Raw genomic sequence first — 18,397 nt, 5'->3', positions numbered from 1 at the left:
CAGACCAGTTTGAGGGGATTAGTTATTTTGTACGTATTTGTAAAGGCATTATTTGCCTTCACAGTCACATACTCAATATTGGGCAAAGCAGTTGAACACCGTTTGAAAGTGTATAATAGAGGAGTGCCATGTGGGAGGACACAGAGTGTTCGCAATGTAACCGATTGTTTTATTTGAAATGCCAATTAAAAATGTTTAAAAATGTGCAGGTTTACTTGAGCAATTGATTTAAAAATGTCAAATCTCCATTTAAATATGCCTTTGGATCCGACATACAGCCAGGTTTTACAAAATGTATACTACCAAAAATAAGTAAATTACGGTGAAAACAAACCATTTTCTATATATTAGGGAAAATATCTGTTTGCAAATGCAAGCAAAGACATACGAGAAGCAAGCTTTTTGATCAAAACTAGGAGAATGTATGCAAAAGTCAAATACTAGTGCCCTCACCTGCAGAAACATTGTCAATTTGCTCTAACTACAGAAGATAAAAAGCCAGTGGGTGGTACCATAAGACTGAAGTGTAGAGAGTTTCACTTTGTTTAGACAAACAACTTCCACTTTGAATTTTGTTTGAAATACTGAAGAATGTATACATTTAAACTTTTGTAAATCTCGCTATGCCATCAACTGTATTTTTATAGAAGCCCATTTTACTTGAAAATCATGTACTGACTCCATCCCTGGCTGCAATATTATACAGTGAGACTTTTACATATTGCGTTCAGAACCATTCCTTATGTTCTTAACGTACAACATGGGTAATCGCTTTCACACAACTTTTATTAGAAAAGTTATACAGAACACAGCATCAACTATTTGAGAATATTAACCTTGATAAGCGACAAAACTTCAGACTAGAAATGCTTGAACAAGAAATGATTACCTTTTCTATAATTAAACATTCAATATATCTACAAGGTCTCTTTTATACAAAGGGGTAAAGCATAGTTTTACAGGCACATGTTGAAAATAAAAAAAAGGTAGCTGCAACCATTTTTGTTTTTTACAATTATTTCTTGAAAGTTCATATTAAAATGTATCCAGTCTCACAAATTTTTAAAACATTTTCACATAATTTTACATGGCTGGGCACAAAGTCCCCAAAGGAGAATCATTCACAAAAGTGCCAAAATGACACCAGAAATTTGTGAATAATTTTGCTCTATATATATATATATTTATATCTATAAAAAAACATTTGAAGCACAAACCTTTGCCATTCACATAATTTCTGGTGTTTTCTTTTCCGGTCTTGTAACAGTAAAGCCTTTATTTTTTTGCACAAGAAAATGACGGTTAACAAAGGTTTTAGAAAGCAAATCCCAAATACAGGAGTGTGCAGTGTAGGAAAATAAAGTAAAATTGAAATAAATATACTGATCAGATATTCAATTTAGAATATTGTATACTATGAATATGCAGCTGTAATAGTAATTTCAGCTTACTGAACACAATATACAGCAACATAATGCTTGTCAATGGGGGATAGGGTCATGAAAATATGCCTTTGCAATAACTACTAAGACTGACAAACATGATTTATAAAATATATTCAAAGGTAATTTACATTAAAATTAACATTTAAAATTGTTGAAGCCAGGCCACTCATTGGACCGGTAGAGAAAAGAGTAGGGAGGGGGGATTTAGCAGGTTTGACTAGCTTGATTTATAAGGCAGAGTAAAAGGACTTGCAATTACTGGCCCATCATTAAATTTCACTTTGAAAGACTCGCCATCAAGCTTTCACCTAGATGAGGAATACGCACAGCCTAAATGATCAACCATGAGCATGCAACAATCAGCTTAAACAAAACTGGTCGAAGTAGAACATTCAACAGGTTTAAGTAGTTTATGTTCTATTCTCAGTTTAGTGATTTAAAAGTCAAAGCACTGTTATGAAAGGTTCAAAATTTCAGACAGAGATCAATAGGAATAAAATAAAATTTACATCTGAGGATTTTTCCACAACAGCAACTAGAGGCGAATGGGAGGGGAAGAATTGCTGTTGTCCTTGGTAGGACTTGCAGCACATGATCATCCACCTTTTTTCGACTTCATAGAAAAAAACTTGAAATGCGAAACAGTGTCCAAATGTAAACAGCAATTCTGGATGAGAACATTTTAAAAGCATACGCACGATTAAAAGCTATGGCATCGCTTACACTGAACAAGTTTTAAATAAAAGTCTAGCATCCTTCCAGTGTACAATTTTTGCAATTGATTAGACAAAATGATTCGCCGGTTGCATAGTAAACCATACTGTCATAGTGAAGCACCTACATAAAACAGATGTTGGCTGCTAAAAGTTAATGAATTGTGCACAAGGCTCTGAACGCTTTTACCTTGGTCTCATTATATTGGGTCTGCAGAGCTGCACTTTTTCTGCCTCATAATTCAAACCAACCAATCCCATTTTTTTCATAAAAATATAGATGTTGCACTCAAAGAAAAACTGTACAGACAAAAAAAACACCCTAAATCATATGCAACAATCTGTTAAGTGCCCTACACATGGGGGCGATGCAGCTACTAGCGAAATTAACACTAGCTATCAAGTCCAGTCTTTTAAATGATATGGAATCTTGGTCCTGGTGTTGCAATTATGTCACTGTATGGTTCCGCTTGTGTCAGCTCAATAGCTTGCTGTTTTTTAAGTACCAAGAAACTGTAGAATTTTGCTGCAGCTTGCTTTTTGTTTGTGTTTATGCAGAGTTCAAGCAAGCTTATAGATTCTGCACCGGTTTTAGCCAACACCCTCTGAAAATAAACAGAAAGAAAATACTTAACAACCAACCATGTGCCATTACATTACTTTAAAAAAAGAGAAACAACAAAATGGAAGGATTTCAGAACAACTAGGGGCACATGAAATGTTACTCTGCCTGTCAGTTTGCTAAGTTGGGGGTCTTCATTGTATGGCACAAGAGCCAAATCAGGTTAATCTTCTGAGGTACATAAGAAGCATGACCAAATAGTTAGGCTCTTGAACAGACGTCTTCTGGAAGTCTCTCTAGTGATGACAGCAATATATTAAGGAGAATGTTCTTTTTCATGGGTGTATCTACATTTTTGAAACCTTATAAGAGCAGACTTTATGCTGCCAACGCGTTTCATACTCAAGAAAAATTAGTAAAAACATTTGTGCAAAGTTGCAATTAGTTATTTTAGCTATTGCTAATCAGAGCTAAAAAACACATACTGCAATACTGAGGTGGTCAGGAGTGACTGTGCAGTGATCAATGCAAGACATGTGGATTGCCCTTTTACAATCGAATACCCATTACTGTAATGCAAGTTTGACATTACATAAAATCACAGATTTGGACAAAAAGCTTGAAACTTTCAGTCTGCTGGCTGCATTTCTAGCTAGGAGAGCGGGTGAAAAAGGGAAGAAAAATTTACTACTGAACATTTAAGGGGCAGAGAAACCTACAGACTTGTCCTAGACAAGCACGCAGACAAGACTAAAATAATATGGGGCGTGACAGTGCTATCTGCTGAAAGTAGAGCACAGCTTGGAGACACTGGCATCTTGAATGCCTAGATAGATGCATCCATGGGCCATGGACTACTCATTACTCAGTAGCACATAAAAAGGTGTGCTAGGATCTAAATGATAATATTGGACACCACGCGCAAACCTACCCTATAAACTAAGAGGGGAGGCGCATTGGAGGGCAGGGCCAGACTTTCGGACCATGCTCCTTTCATAGGTGGGCTGCAGTGGACCGAAAAAGGGAATGAAATTGAAAGATGAATGAAATCATGCACACGCAGAGTAGGGAGACTGTATAAGATCAGTCTTTGATGGTACTAGTCACTATTGCCTAAAATCAATGGGTACCGTGAAGTCAGATGAATCCTGCACAAAGTAAAACCAAGTTTGGGGGGGATGGGGGTGCGGGGGGAGAGAGACTTGGAATAGGTTTTTATTTCGTTATTCAATAAATATGTTTAACATAAAATCAACAAAAATTATTGGACCATATAGAGGACTGTGCAGTATATCAGTTTGAGAACACAAAAGGGGGAAGATAGAAGAGATCTATCCACATCTTAACTAGACTGCCAGACAAGTGCTTAGCTCTTATAAAAAGAGGACCTAACCAGTTTGTACTTGGTGACATTAAGAGAACATGTGCTAACAGACGCATGGCTCTTAAGTGGTCGAACAGTTACAGCTAATGACCATTCCCCTCCATAAACCATTGTCTTTGACCTGCAAATGTAGTGTGGGGAACAGCAGATATCTTTTGCAGTGTGATCAAACTAAATGTATGGCCACATAGCTCCATTCACTGCTAAAATACAAATGTATGAAATTTATACACCTCAAATGATGTAAACTAGTAAACAATGTGAATAAAGTAATCTAGTCTAACATTACCATCAGCTCAAATTGCTGGCAACTGGTGTTATAAAATCTGCACCCAAGCTGTTAAAGATAGTATGTGAGAAAGCAGTTATTCAAAATAAACAATGTAGTACCTGAAGACCATGAAGCATCTGTTGTGTTCTCTTGTTCCACCTCCTTTCTTCCTGATCTTGTTCAGTGCCTGTAGCATCTTCCTCCTACAACAATAAAAATAGTGATGCAAAAATTCTTACAGTTCAAACTCATTCTTTTCACATGTGAATTTTAGCGAAGGCAAAGTACTGAAACAAGTTAGAATATTAAGAACTCAATACCATGGCCTGACATAAGTACAACATCTATGGACATTTCTTACTCATTTTATACAGCATCTGACAGGTCATCCAAACAGGCTTTTACCACAAAGCTTCTCATACTAAAAGTAGGATGGATTCTATAGAACAAGTTTACTATATTACTTTAAAGCAGATATTCTTAACACATTGATAGCTAAGCCAGACTTTCACTGCCGCTTCGTTCACCGCTCAGACAAGTTACTTACCTGTAATCCTAGTTCTCTTCCAGGGGTACACTCGAAGTCCTAAGCACTAACTAGTCCCGCCAAGCGCGGGGACCCTAGAGCATATATAAAATACATATGTATGCATGTTTAAAAGCACAAAGTGTACACACATTTATATATATACACACACACACAAACGTATACATGCAGCCTAAAACACCAGATAGGCTAAAATGACAAAATCGCATTTTTCATTTAAAATAAGCAATTATCTATTACCATATCTGTAACATAGAACATGCTTTCACTTTTAAACAGCCTTTATTTGTAAAGCAAAAGACCATAGGCTGTATAGATAAACCACAACAGAATAAACTGCCACTTTGCCATTAAGACCTCTATGCTCCAATTATGCCCCACAGGAGACTGTTAGGTCTGGTCTTTTTAACGCCATATCAAATTGTGTAATGATACTAAGCCATAAGAGTGCTGTTGCATATGTTAACTCGTCCGGAGAGAAGGGTTGGTTGCTTATGACTTTGATGAGTATACCCCTGGAAGAGAACTAGGATTACAGGTAAGTAACTTATCCTTCTCTTCTAGGGGATACTCCTCAATAGTCATTAGCACTGAATAGAACAACAAGCCCATACCTAGAATCTGCGGACAAACACCAAAGCAGTTAACACAAAGGGTAATTTACCCAAACAGGTTCCTAAAAGAGGCTTGACCAAACTAGGAATCTGCTAGAGTCCGAATTCAAGCAATAATGGAAAGTGAAAGTGTGTACCGATCGCCATGTGGCAGCTTTACATATTTCTGGTATGGGTACATTTTTACGAAGGTCCATAGTGGAGGCCTATCCCCTAGTATAAGGAACCATCAGCTTACCAAGGAGTTGTTGATAGGCTAACTGGTAAGACAAGGAAAAGTAAGAGACTATCCATCTAGAGATGGTTTGTTTTGAGGAAGGGAAACCAGTGTGGGAGGGAACAGAATTTATAAATAAACTGTCCAATTTCCTTATGCCCCGGGATTTATCAAGGTAAAATTTAAGAAGCCTTTTGAGATCAATAGAATGCAACGCCCTCTCTGGAGGGGTGGAAGGGTTCATGAACAAAGTAGGTAGGGTAATACTGATTAATATGAAAATCAGAAATAACCTTTGGTAAAACACTAGGATGTATTCAAGACCACCCTGTTGGAATGGAAATCAGATAATCTTCCTTAGAACACAGAGCCTGGATCTTGCCAACTCTGCGAGCACAGGTAAATGCCAGTAAAAACAGTCTACCAAGTCAGGTGCTGTAGGGACGCTTTATGTATGGGTTTGAAAGGATGACCCGTTAATTCAGAAAGGACTAAATTAACCTTCAACCCTTGAAGCAAGTCCTTAACTACAGGAATTTGAAAAAGGGAAACTTGAGTGGGTGACTTCGATATGCTGTAATGGCTGCCAGTGCACCTTTCTTGATGCAAACTGGGGCCCAGATTTGGACAAATGCAATAAGTAGGGAAGGATAACTTGTTCTTGCCCTAGGATGGGATTAAGGCCATTGTTGGTGCACCAAAAAATAGAAACTCTTCCATTTGAAAGCGTAAGAATTCCTTGTAGGTGGCCTCCTAGATTCTTTCAGAATGTTCATACAGTCTTGTGAAAGACCCAGATGTCCATATTGGAGGAACTCCGGAGCCATGTGTCAAGCTCAGAGAGGGAAGTTTGGGGTGGAACCCCTTCCCCAAGAGTTTGGAGAGTAGATCTGGTCTGCATTGCAACCTCTTGTGTGGGGTCTCGGACAGGTGAAGAAGGTTCGGATACACCATTGGCGAGGTCACTACAGTGCGATGAGAATCATCCTGGTCTTGGCTCTGTAGAACTTGATGACCAGAGGAATGAGCGGTACTAGAGGAAAAGCGTAAAAGTAATGTCTCGGACCAGCTGGTCATGCGCATTTCCTATGGAGCCTGGTTGGGGATACCTAGATGAGAAGACGCTGCATTTTGAGTTTGTTGCGTCCACAAACAGATCGATGCCTGGAATTCCCCATTGTTGGAAATTGTCCTGTGCGACCGTCGCCATTTAACACCCAGTCGTGAGCTTCTACGAAGTTGCGTCTGCGCGCACATTGAGCGTGCCTGGGAAATGGATCGCAGAGATGGTCAACCCTCTTACCAGTAGCCACTTCCATAGGCATTGACCTAGTTCCTCTCCCTTTGTTCAGGTAATGCATGGTGGTGGTATTGTCCGTTTGAACTAACAGGGAGCATGCCTGGATGGAAGGGAATAAGTACCCCTTTTAACAAATGAGGACGCTTCATCCACCATCGAAGGGAGTCCTTGGCCATCTGAGTGAGTCACTTTGTCCTCCCAGCAGTCTGAGATCTGCGACCACTGATCCTCTAATGCCTGCTGGAGAGGATGCATGTACAGCCTGGCATTGGGGACAATGAAGATGCAGAATGCCATGGATCCCAGTGGAGAGGATACCTGTCTGGCCGTGGTATGAAGAGTGCAGAGGTGCGACACTTGTTGGTGATTGAGGATAACCTTTCCTCCGAAGGATACACTAGTGTATGCAGTATCCAGAGTTGCACCCAGGTTGTGAATCACTTGAGTTGGGTTGAGGACAGACTTTTTGTAGTCGAATTGAAGACCCAATTGTCTAGGTACTCGAATGCAGGATTGCAGATGTTACTGCAGTAGACTAGGGGAATACCTTTTGAGCAACCAGTCTAGGCACGGGTAGACTAAGCTTTTGTTTCAGCAGAAAGGCTGCTATCACCGCGATACATTCTGAAAATGTGCAGGGTGCTGATTTGAGTCCGAGAGGCAGGACCATGTACTGGAAGGGCTCAGACGCCACTTGGTACAGTAGGAATTTCCTGTGTTTTTGGGAAATCGGCACATGGAAGTATGCGTCCTGCAGGTCAATGAAGCACATCCAGTCTCCCTGATGGGGCAGGGGAAAGATTTGGTTAAGGGCCAGAATCCTGAATCTCTCCTTGCGGATTAACTTGTTTAAGAGTCTTAAGTCGAGAATGGGTCTGTACTCTCAAGTTGGACCCTTTAACACCAAGAAACAGCAGGAGTAAATTCGCTGCTGTCATTGGGAAAAGGGAAGGTTTTCGATTGCTTCTTTTTGTAGCAGAATAGCTACTTCGGATTGTAGCATGTATTGTTGATGAGAAGACCTTCTCTGTGGTGGAAGACTTGAATCTGATTGAGTAGCCATTCTGAATACTTAACACCCATTTTACTTTTGTTATTCTGTGCCACTCGTCTAAGTGTGCCAAAATACACTCCTCCCAACCCACCCCCCGGCCCCCACCAACACACTGCCCCCAATACCCCAGAGTGGGAAACAGATGGGATAAGCAAATGCTCTGTTTAGCTGGCAGTTTAGAAGAGGAAGCAGATGGCAGGGAAGCTCCCATTCCTCGTCCTGGCCAGCACTGATGGTAGGGATACCTGGCCTGATGCTGTTGCTCACTGAAGGGTTGGAACCCTCTGCTGATAATGGCGACAGTCGTAGGACTGTATATGCGCCAAAAATCTTTGTGCTTCTCCAGACCCACTGCTTCAGGGTGTCCAGTTCAGATTTAAATTTTGCTATTTCATCATTGGCATGAGTGCCGAAAAAACAAGTTACTTACCTGTACACTGTGGTTCTGCAGTATTGATATCTTCTATAGATTCACATGCTTGAATCTTCCCAGTCATCATGGTGGGAGTCCCAAGGTAACAGTAAAACAGCAGTATCAAAGCTTAAAAAACAATCTCCCTTGAAAGTCAATAGCATTTAGTAACCAGTTAACCTCATTAAAGAGCAACCAAACTCCAGCCAATCACATTACAGACCCAGAGTATCAATCCCCTGCAGGGCCACCATACCTCAGATTTCGAGCACGAGTACAGTTAGTAAAACGATAGAGGCTTGGAAGGTGAACATGGAAGGGGAGGACAGAGGGCGGCATATGAAGCTCTAAAAGATATCAATACTGGAAAACCACAGTTTACAGGTAAGCAACTTGTTTTTTTTCTCCAGTATTGTATCTTTTATAGATTCACATGCTTGAATCAGAATAGCAAGCAGTACATAAAAGTTAAAGGAGGTGGGAAGAACAGGTGAACCATCCCACCATGCGACCATAAGACTATAACCAGAATCGCAAGCAAATAATGCAGTATCTACCTATATAAAAATAAGACAAATGTCTAAATACAAGGAGAAAAATCTCAAAAACAGTACAATGGGAAAAAATAATAAACATTGAGACGGGGCCTACCTTAAGCGAACAGACGTTGTACGGCCCCTTGGCCAACAGTAATATCAGTCTTCTGCCAGGCATCCAGGCAGTAGTGCCTTGTGAAGGTATGGACGTTCGTCCATGTCGCAGCCCTGCAGATGTCACTGCAGCAAACAGGGTAAAGACGTTGCCATCTTCCTGGTGGAGTGGGCAGAAACTTTAGACGTTAGTGGGCATACCGCTCTCATGTCAGAAAATTATAGTAGAAGAAACCCAATGTGCAATAGATGCTTTTGTCAAAGCCGGACCCTTCCTAGGGGCAATGACGAGCTGGGTAGAGTTACGAAAGGGTTTTGCCCTTAGCAAGTAAAACTTCAAGCAACGTTTGATGTCCAAAGAATGAAGAGCTCTCTGCCGGTGTAGACTGAGAAGGAAAAAAGGAAGGCAGGACAACCGGTTCATTTAGATGGAACGTGGTAGGTACTTTAGGCATGAAGGAAGGATTAGTGCAGAGCACCACCCTGTCCTGCTGAAACTGCAGGTAAGGCTCCGTTGCAGCGAAGGCCTGAATTTCGCTAGTGCATCTAGCAGACATGATGGCTAAGAGAAAAGCCACCTTCTATGAGAGATGCCTCAAATCACAACTGTGAATTCGAGGTCAGGAGATGTGACAAAACAATGTCATTTGCCAAAGAATCGGAGGGGGTCGAATTGGTGAATAAGCTCTAAAAAGACCCTTCATAAATTCTTTCACTAGTCTGTTGCACCATAGAGACAACTGATTTAAAAGTCTCAAGTATCTCTAAATTGCTGCTAAATGTACTTTAATTGAAGAGTGGGAAAGACCAGCCTTTGCCAGAGACAAGAAATACGGAAAAACATCCTCTGGAGGAGACGAGAGAGGATGACTAGTGCTTTGCACACAAGGAACAGTATCTTTTCCATTTAGGCAACTAGCACTTGACTGTGGAAGGAACTTGGGCTTTGATGAGTATTGAACGCCACTCCTCAGAGAGAATTAAGTCACCAAACTCTGTGCGGTGAGGAGCCAAGCATACAAGTGAAGTGCGTGAATCTGCGGATGAACCACTAGGCCTTGGTCCATGGAAAGCAGAAGTTTCATTGGTTGAAGACGGATTGGTGAAGACTGACGGGCGAAACAGCTGTGTACCAATACGGTCTTGCCCATGCTTGGCCAATAAGAATAATGCGGCAAGGTTCACGTTTGAGTTTCTGTAGAACTTTTGGAATGAGTGCGAACGGAGCAAACAAGTATGCAAATGTTCCTTCCCAGGGAAAATGGAAGGCGTGCCCTAGAGATCCTGGTTGCGGAAACCTGCTGGCATAGAATTCGCATTTTCTGTTGAGTGATGTAGCTAACAGATCCAGGGTTGGTAATCTCCCACACAAGCATTCTTCCTAGCTGACCGGCATCAATCTCCCATTCATGACATTGTTCGGTCTCCCTGCTGAGGGAATCGGCCCATTCGTTCTGCACTCCTGGAACATGCTGGACTTGCATAGATATGTTGTGGTGAATTAGCCAATTCCAAATTTGCTGGGCTAGACTTGCCAGAGACCTCACCCCCCCTTGTTTCTGTAGATAGAACATGGTGGTAGTGTTTGTGCGGACGAGAATCAACGATCCCTTATCCTTGGTAGAAAGGATCTGAGCCCTAGAAAGACTGCTTTTAGCTCTAACAGATTTATGTGACACAGACTCTTGATCGGACCACCTACTTTGGATCTGAAGCTCCTGGAGGTGAGCTCCCCCATCTTTCCATGGAAGCGTCTTTTGTCATTATTATTGGTTTTGTTGGGAGAAAGGACAGGCCTCTAGAGAGATGGACTGTCCACCAGGACATCGCCCTGATCATCTCTAGCGTGATTGAGATGAAGGAGCCTCGAGATTAACCATAGAGTTGAGCAGCTCCTGGAGAGTCTAATTCGCAACGGACCGTGTGGTATTAACAGGACCAGTCCCCCCCAGGTAGGGAAAAACCTTGTTCCGGAACGCCAGAGATCGGCTGCCATCGCAGCAGACACTTGGTGAAAACCCTGGGCACTGATTTTAGCCCGAAAGGCAGCACTCTGAATTGGTAATGGCACCCTGCCACCTCGAACCGGAGAAAACTTTGATGCTTTGGATGTATGGGAATATGGAAGTATGCATCCAGAAGATCCAGAGAGGTCATGTAATCCCCTGTGCATAAGAGAAATAGAATTCCAGAAGCGACAACATCCTGAAAGGCTGACTTTTGATGAACTTGTTGAACATGAGGCCCATAATTTGCCTCCATTTTACTGTCTTTCCTTATCACAAAAAAGTGAGAGTAGAAGCCTAGGTTGGGTTTACGGAAAGGCTGAGATACCATGGACCAATGTCTGAACTTGGCACTCATCAGGAAAGTACACCCAGGCCAAGCAAGAGAATCTGTACATGGCATTTATGGATCTCTCTGCTGCATTTGACTGTCAACCATAACAAGTTGTGGCAAGTCATGGAGCAAATGGGGGTGGTGGAGGCAATAATCTGTTTTATTTGACAATTGTATGCAGGTGCCACAACGAAGGTTCGCCACGGCAGGATCGGTGAATGCACCAGACCTTATAATATAACAAATGGTGTAAGGCAGGACTGCGTACTCGCACCCTTTCTGTTTTCACGGTTCACCAACTAAATGAGTACCTGGTTGAAAAGGTAACCGATATCCCAATAGCAAATAAAACACGGTTCCCCACCCTGCTGTATGCTGAAGAGGCGGCCCTGCTGGCACATAGTACTCTAGCCCTACAAAACTGCATCACTAATTACGTATCTTTAATGAAACATCTAGATTTACATGTGAACAAAGTAAAGTCTTTTATAATGTGTATTGGAAAAAGGAAATGATGCCATTGAAGAGAGGAAAGTCGACATTGAGTCGACATTGTAGCTAACTGCTCATATTAAGTCATTTTTTAATAGTAATTTAGTTGGAAAATGTTGTCTTCGAGGGCTACACAGATGAACAAAAGCGTAGCCGCAATTTTCAGGTTTGCATGAAATCTGGATAATAAACTAATACATGAAATGGTCCAAATCTACCTGGCAAAAACTGTACCAGTGGCGACATACGGGGCAGCAATTTGGGGTATGACAAATGTGGGCACCCTACAAAAAATAGAGGATGGGTTTACCAAGAGTTTACTGTCCGCCCAAATGGCATGTTCTAGTGTAATTACACACAAAGAATTAAGTCTACACTACATTTCTGACAATTAAACTAGCCCCTTTGTTACTCTGGTTCTCAATTTGGAGACTGGAGGTAGTACAGACAAATCAATGTATTATAAAATACTTTATGAAGTTGGCTTATGGGTCTAAAATTACGTGGCTAAATTATATAAGGTGCACTCTGGAATCTCTAGAGGTGGGGGTCCTTTATGATGATCCTGTACAGTTTGAAACATTTTCCAAGACAAAATCTTTCTTGGATAAATGTGCACAAGAAAGAACATTGAAATAAAGATAAAACCACGGTAACTGCATATAATAAGAGACCCTCTTTGGTGCACGGCCCACCTTCGTAACTTGCTTGTGTGACGAATAATCCGCACAGTTTCATTTTAATAAGGTTTCAGCTGGGTTTAGTACCGTTAATGTTGGGTTATCCAGCTAATGTATTTTCTGAACTGGGATGCTGTCCTTGTGACTCCAGATCAAAACAATCGATTATACACATACTGGTTTTTTTGCCATTTTTACGAGAGAAAAAGATTTAGCATTCCAGTTTTGAAGAGATTTTGTTTGGGCAATTACATTACTGCACGTCATGTTACAATTAGAGACTCCATAGGACTGCTTGGTGGTGAACTCGTTTGTATGCAGCACTAAAAATTCGTAGATTAGTAACGAATAGTTTCTTACCTGTCTGTGTAGTTTTGCAGCTTGAAGATCTTTCTGGATTCACTATGCTGTGCATTATTCCGCGATCTTGTGGTTGGGTCCGGATTCGTTGTCTTTTCTTTGTTTTTGTTTTTTTGTAGCCCAGGTGGGCGGCGACGACCCACCATTTGGTGCACCTCCCGTGACGTCGTTGTGCTTCCTGCGGAAGTCCCACCTTTGGGGCGCCATCTTCGGGTTCTTTTTTCCTCTTTCTTTCTTTTTTTAAAACCCTAGGCGATTGATTAATCCTTCTTGTCCATTTTTCTGTACGTTTTCATTTCTTTTGATCTTTTCCATTTTACCCCCTCTTCCTCCAGCCTCATCTTCCTGGCGGAGGTGGGTGGGTTCGCTAGTGAATCCAGAAAGATCTTCAAGCTGCAAAACTACACCGACAGGTAAGAAACTATTCGTTTTGCAGCATGAATCTTTCTGGATTCACTATGCTGTGCATAGACTTTGTAGCGGTTTTCCTAATTTTGTGGCGGCTGGGTGGTAGCTGAGCGTTGGTCGTTGAAAATGTGTTCAAGCACCTTCTGTCCAACCTGTGCTTCCTTGTTCATCTGAATGTCCACGCAGTAGTGTTTTGTGAACGTGTGCACAGATGCCCAAGTTGCCGCGAGACATATGTCCTGGATGGGCGTGTTCGCCAGAAAGGCCACGGTGGCCCCCTTCTTCCTTGTGGAGTGAGCCTGAGGCCCCTCCGCTAGCTCCTGTCCAGCCTGTTTGTGGCAGAATTGAATAGTGAGGGCAATCCACCTAGCGATGGTGCCCTTAGTCACTGGCCTACCCATGAAGCTAGTAGCAAAGGACACAAACAGCTGCTTCGACTTACTGAGTTCCTTGGTTCTCTCAATGTAGTGCATCACCGCTCTTCTTGCGTCGAGGGTGTGCAGGGCCTTTTCTGCGTTTGAAGTCGGGTTTTGGAAGAAACTTGGTATCTGAATACTCTGATTCATGTGGAACGCCGACACCACCTTGGGCATGAAGTGTGGGTCCGTCCTCAGGACTATTCTGTCCTTGTGAATCTGAATGTAGGGTCCCTGTAGTGTTAGCGCTTGAAGCTCGCTCACCCTGCGTAGTGAGGTTATGGCCACCAGAAAGGCCGTTTTCATCGTCAACATCTGTAGTGTGGCCTTGTGAATGGGTTCAAACGGTGCCTTCATGAGCTCCGTCAGAACCACGTTCAGATTCCATGCCGGCGGCGGCAACCTTTTCGGGGGGGCCATCCTTTTGGCTCCTTCCATGAATCTCTTCACCACCTGCGAGTTGAAGAAACATCCACCCTTTTCACCTCTGGTGTAGGCCACGATCGCCGCTAGGTGTACCCTTAGGGAGCTCGAGCAGAGGTTACTCTTTAGAAGGTGTGTGAGGTACCTCAGTACTGTTGAGTCTCTTGTCATTCTGTTTTGCAGGCCCTTTTTCCTGCACCACACAGTGAATCTCTTCAATTTTGCGCTGTAGCATTTTCGTGTAGTTGGTTTCCTTGCCTCCCGTAGCACTCGCATAGTGCTCGGAGGCAATCTTAGGTGTGCGAACTCTAGGTCTTCAGGAGCCATGCCGCCAGGTTGAGGGTCTCTGGCTCTGGGTGCAGGACCTCTCCGTTTTGCATTGAGAACAGGTCCTTCCTCCTCTCGAACCTGTATGGATTGCCTTGTGCCATTTCTTGAATTTGTGAGAACCATGTCTGCCTTGCCCACTGCGGGGCCACTAGGATCAGAGTCATGTTGCTGGTTCTGCACTTGTCGAGCACTCTGTGCAACAGGGGTATCGGTGGAAAGGCGTAGGCAAATGTCCTCGACCAGCTTATCCATAGGGCATTTCCCTGGGATTGCTGATCTGGTTGCCTGGACGCGAAGCTTTGGCATTTTGCATTTTGGCGTGTTGCAAATAGGTCTATTGTGGGAGTTCCCCATCTCCGGAAGAGTTTCTCCGTTTCCTGGCCATTGAGCTCCCACTCGTGCGATGCCGAGGTCTGCCTGCTTAGCCAGTCTGCCTCTACATTGTCCTTCCCCGGTAGGTGAATTGCCAGTAGATCTATCCTGAGAGGTATGGCCCATCTCCAAATCTCCTGAGCTAGAGAGGAGAGAGGGAACAACTGTGTCCCCCCTTGTTTGTTGATGTAGAACATTGCCGTGGTGTTGTCTGTTTGAACCAACACCCTCTGGTTGTACAGGTGCCTCTGGAATGCCTTCAGGGCTAGCAGGATTGTTTTCAACTCTAGGTAGTTGATATGGCGAACCACATCTTGAGGTTGTCCATGTGCGCTCCCCATCCCTTCTGCGATGCGTCCGTGGTAATGGTCATTGTTGGGATTGGTGGTGTCAGGCTTCTCCCCGCTGTCATGTCTCTGTTCCACCAAGTTATCTCCTCCTGCACTGCGTGCGTAACAACCACTAGATCCTCCCAACTTCCATTTGCTTGTGACCATTGCTGTTGTAGCCATTCCTGGAATGGTCTCATGTGCAGGCGTACATTCGGCACCAGCTGGATACACGACGCCATCATCCTGCTCACTGCCCTCACTGTCAGAGCTCGCCCCTTCTGGTAGAGCCGTGTCTCCTTCAGTAGTGCATCTGTCCTCCTGTCGCTGGGCACTACTGTACTGTTGAGGGAGTTGATTTTCGCCCCCAGGAAAATCTTCACCTGCTCCGGTTCCAGCAAAGACTTCCCCCAGTGGATCGAGAACCCCAGATTCGTGAGAGTGTCTGTTACGCGTTTTGCGTGCCTCTTGCACTTCTCGCGTGAGTTTGCCTTGACCAGCCAGTCGTCTAAGTAGGGGTAGACATGGATTCCCTGTCTTCGTAGTTGGGCCGCGACCGCCGACAGGCATTTTGTAAAGACCCTTGGTGCCGATTTTAATCCGAAGGCCAGGGTTGTGAACTGGTAGTGTTCCTGCTCGATGTTGAACCCTAGAAGGCCCTTGTGCCTTCTGTTTATTGGGATGTGCAGGTAGGCATCCTTGAGGTCGACGGTGACCATGAAGTCCCCGTCTCTTATTTGGGGCAGTACCTCCTGCAGCGAAGTCATTTTGAACTTCTGCGTTCTGATGAACTTGTTTAGGTAACGCAGGTCCAGGATGGGTCTGAGGTTTCCGTCTACTTTCGGGACCACGAAGTAGTTTGAGTAGACCCCTTTGTTGCGTTCTCTGAACGGTACTGCCTCTATGGCTCTCTTTTCTAGAAGTTTCCGTGTTTCTTCTCTGAGTAGTGCCAGTTCTTGGGCCGATCTCGGTCTTCCCTTTGGTTTCCTGTTTGGAGGTCTTTTCTCCAAATCTACGCAGTATCCGTACTGCATGATGATCCGTATCCACTTGTCTGTGGTTATACGCCGCCACTCCTGAAGGTAGAACCTCAGTCTTCCGCCTACTGGTGTTGTATGCTCGTAGGCTTTTGAATATTCTCTTCCCCCTGATGTTAATTTTTTGCGCCTCACCCTTGGGGGCATGACGAGGGTAGGCGTCCTCATGCCTGCTGAGTCACTTTGATGAGGGCTGGTCCCCCCCCTCTCCTCCTTTGGCCACGTCCGTTCCCTCTCCAGCGAAAGGACTGGCCCCGAGGTTGGTACTGCCAGTTTTGCTTCTGTTGACCTTGTCCGTGACTTTCACCCTGCTGGAACGTCTGGTGCGACGGCCCCTGCTGGCTTCCTCCCCTACCGTAGGGTCTCCGAGGGATTGCCTCGCCTCATTCCCCTCAGCTGTAGGGCCCCCATGGACCTCGCCGTTTCGTTTTCCTTTTTCAGCTGGGTGAGCTTCTCGTCCACTGGTGCTCCGAACAGTGTCTCTCCGTTGAAGGGGGTGCCAAGGATGTTGTTCTGCACCTCCGGTTTGAATCCCGAGATTCTTAGCCATGCATGCCTTCTCTCGGTGACCCCTATGGCCATGAGTCTTGCTGAAGTCTCTGCCCCGTCCAACGCCGTCTTTATACAGGAGTTGGCGATGTTCTTGCCCTCGTCTATCAGGTGTGTGGCTCTCTGGCGGTATTCTTCGGGGAGGTGCTTTACTAGCTTACCCATCTCGTCCCAGTGCTGGTACTGGTGTCTATTGAGGAGTGCATTGGAATTCGCCATGCGCCAGTGCATTGCGGCGTTCCTCTCGACCTTTCTTCCTGTGAGGTCTATCCTCCTGCTCTCCTTATCAGGTGGTGGCCCCGAAGTTGCTGGTACGTTGGCCCTTCTCCTGGCCGTGGAAGCTATGATGGAGTCGGCAGTCACGCTACCCTTGATGTAAGGGGGGTCCAGGGAAGAGTGCTTATATTTCTTCTCTGTCCTGGGCGTGATCGACCGGCAGGTCGCTGGTTCCTTGAAGGCTTCTCTCCCCTGATTCATCACACTTTGTAGCATGGGGAGGAACTGGCTCCTTGTCTGGATGGGGAGCAGGGTCTCGAGGAGAAAATCGGCTTTCGGCTTCTCCTCGTCGAGTTGGACGCCGAAGGCTGTCGCTGCGCTCCTGACCACCATATTGTACACCCCGATGTCGTCGGGTGGCGAAGGCCTCGAAGGGTACGTGTCCACGGGCTCCTCCGGGTTTTCGGTGTCGAGATCCTGCCATTCGATGTCGTGGCTGGTAGATGGCGCCGAGTCGAAGAACGACTGTTGGTCTTCTTCCTCGGCTTCTCCGTCATAATAGGTCTCGTCTTCCTCTTCGAGATCCCTTGTTAGGCCCTCGGTGTCGAATTCGTCCTCGACGACGTCCGCCGATGAAACCGTTGGAATCTTGAATTCCTTCATCTTGGCGTCGAACTCCTTCTTCCTTTGAAGGATGTTCTCCATTTCGGCCTCGAGCCGCCTCTTCTTTTTCTCCATCTCGGAGATGCTTTCGGCGTCGACCGCGGGTCTTTAACGAAATTTGCGTCGACGTCGACCGTTCTTTCAGCGTCGATCGGCCCGTTTCCTGGGTTGTCTTCGACGACCCTTGCCTTTCGGCACCAGGGAGTCCTTTTCTAAGGATCCGCTCGGCCTCTTGTCCATGCTTCCCCCTTTGGTCGTCGAAGTTTTCGGCGCCGGGGCTCCCTTCGTGGACTTAGACTCTGATTTTCTCTTGTCACCCTCGTGTTTGAGGTACTTTCTGTTTTGAGCTCGACGATTCTCTTACCTAGTCTTTTTTCTTGTCGGTCTCTACGACCGTGAAGTTTTCGGCTGTCTCGGCGACGTTGTCCTCGTCGTCCGTGGAGAGGCCCAGATCGTAGAGCGACGGGGCCTTACCCTTGCCATCCATGCTGGCGTTGGCTCTTCTCTGCCGATCTCTCACCCTGAGCGTCTTCGGCGCGAAGGCTGAGCAGGCGTTGCAGTCCTTACTCTGGTGTTCGACCGGTAGGCAGAGGTTGCAGACCGGATGCTGGTC

General features: G+C 44.7%; 1 protein-coding gene across 1 annotated transcript in view; it reads right to left on the bottom strand.

The window, feature by feature from the left end:
- Positions 1 to 768: 768 nt before the first annotated feature.
- RAD21 (RAD21 cohesin complex component) overlaps positions 769 to 18,397 on the bottom strand; it is a 343,159-nt gene continuing 325,530 nt past the window's right edge. The window contains exons 13-14 of the mRNA XM_085605069.1: positions 4,495 to 4,578; positions 769 to 2,763 (exon numbers count right to left, since the gene is read on the bottom strand). Of these exons, the coding sequence (XP_085461195.1) occupies positions 2,572 to 2,763; positions 4,495 to 4,578 (276 nt within the window). The 3' untranslated portion in view covers positions 769 to 2,571. The remainder of the gene's footprint in view (positions 2,764 to 4,494; positions 4,579 to 18,397) is intronic.

Source organism: Triturus cristatus, chromosome 5_1, assembly GCF_964204655.1.
Source record: "Triturus cristatus chromosome 5_1, aTriCri1.1, whole genome shotgun sequence".
Lineage (NCBI taxonomy): Eukaryota > Metazoa > Chordata > Amphibia > Caudata > Salamandridae > Triturus > Triturus cristatus.
Note: the sequence above shows the minus strand (reverse complement) of the source record. Positions and strands in the feature narration are given on the sequence as shown.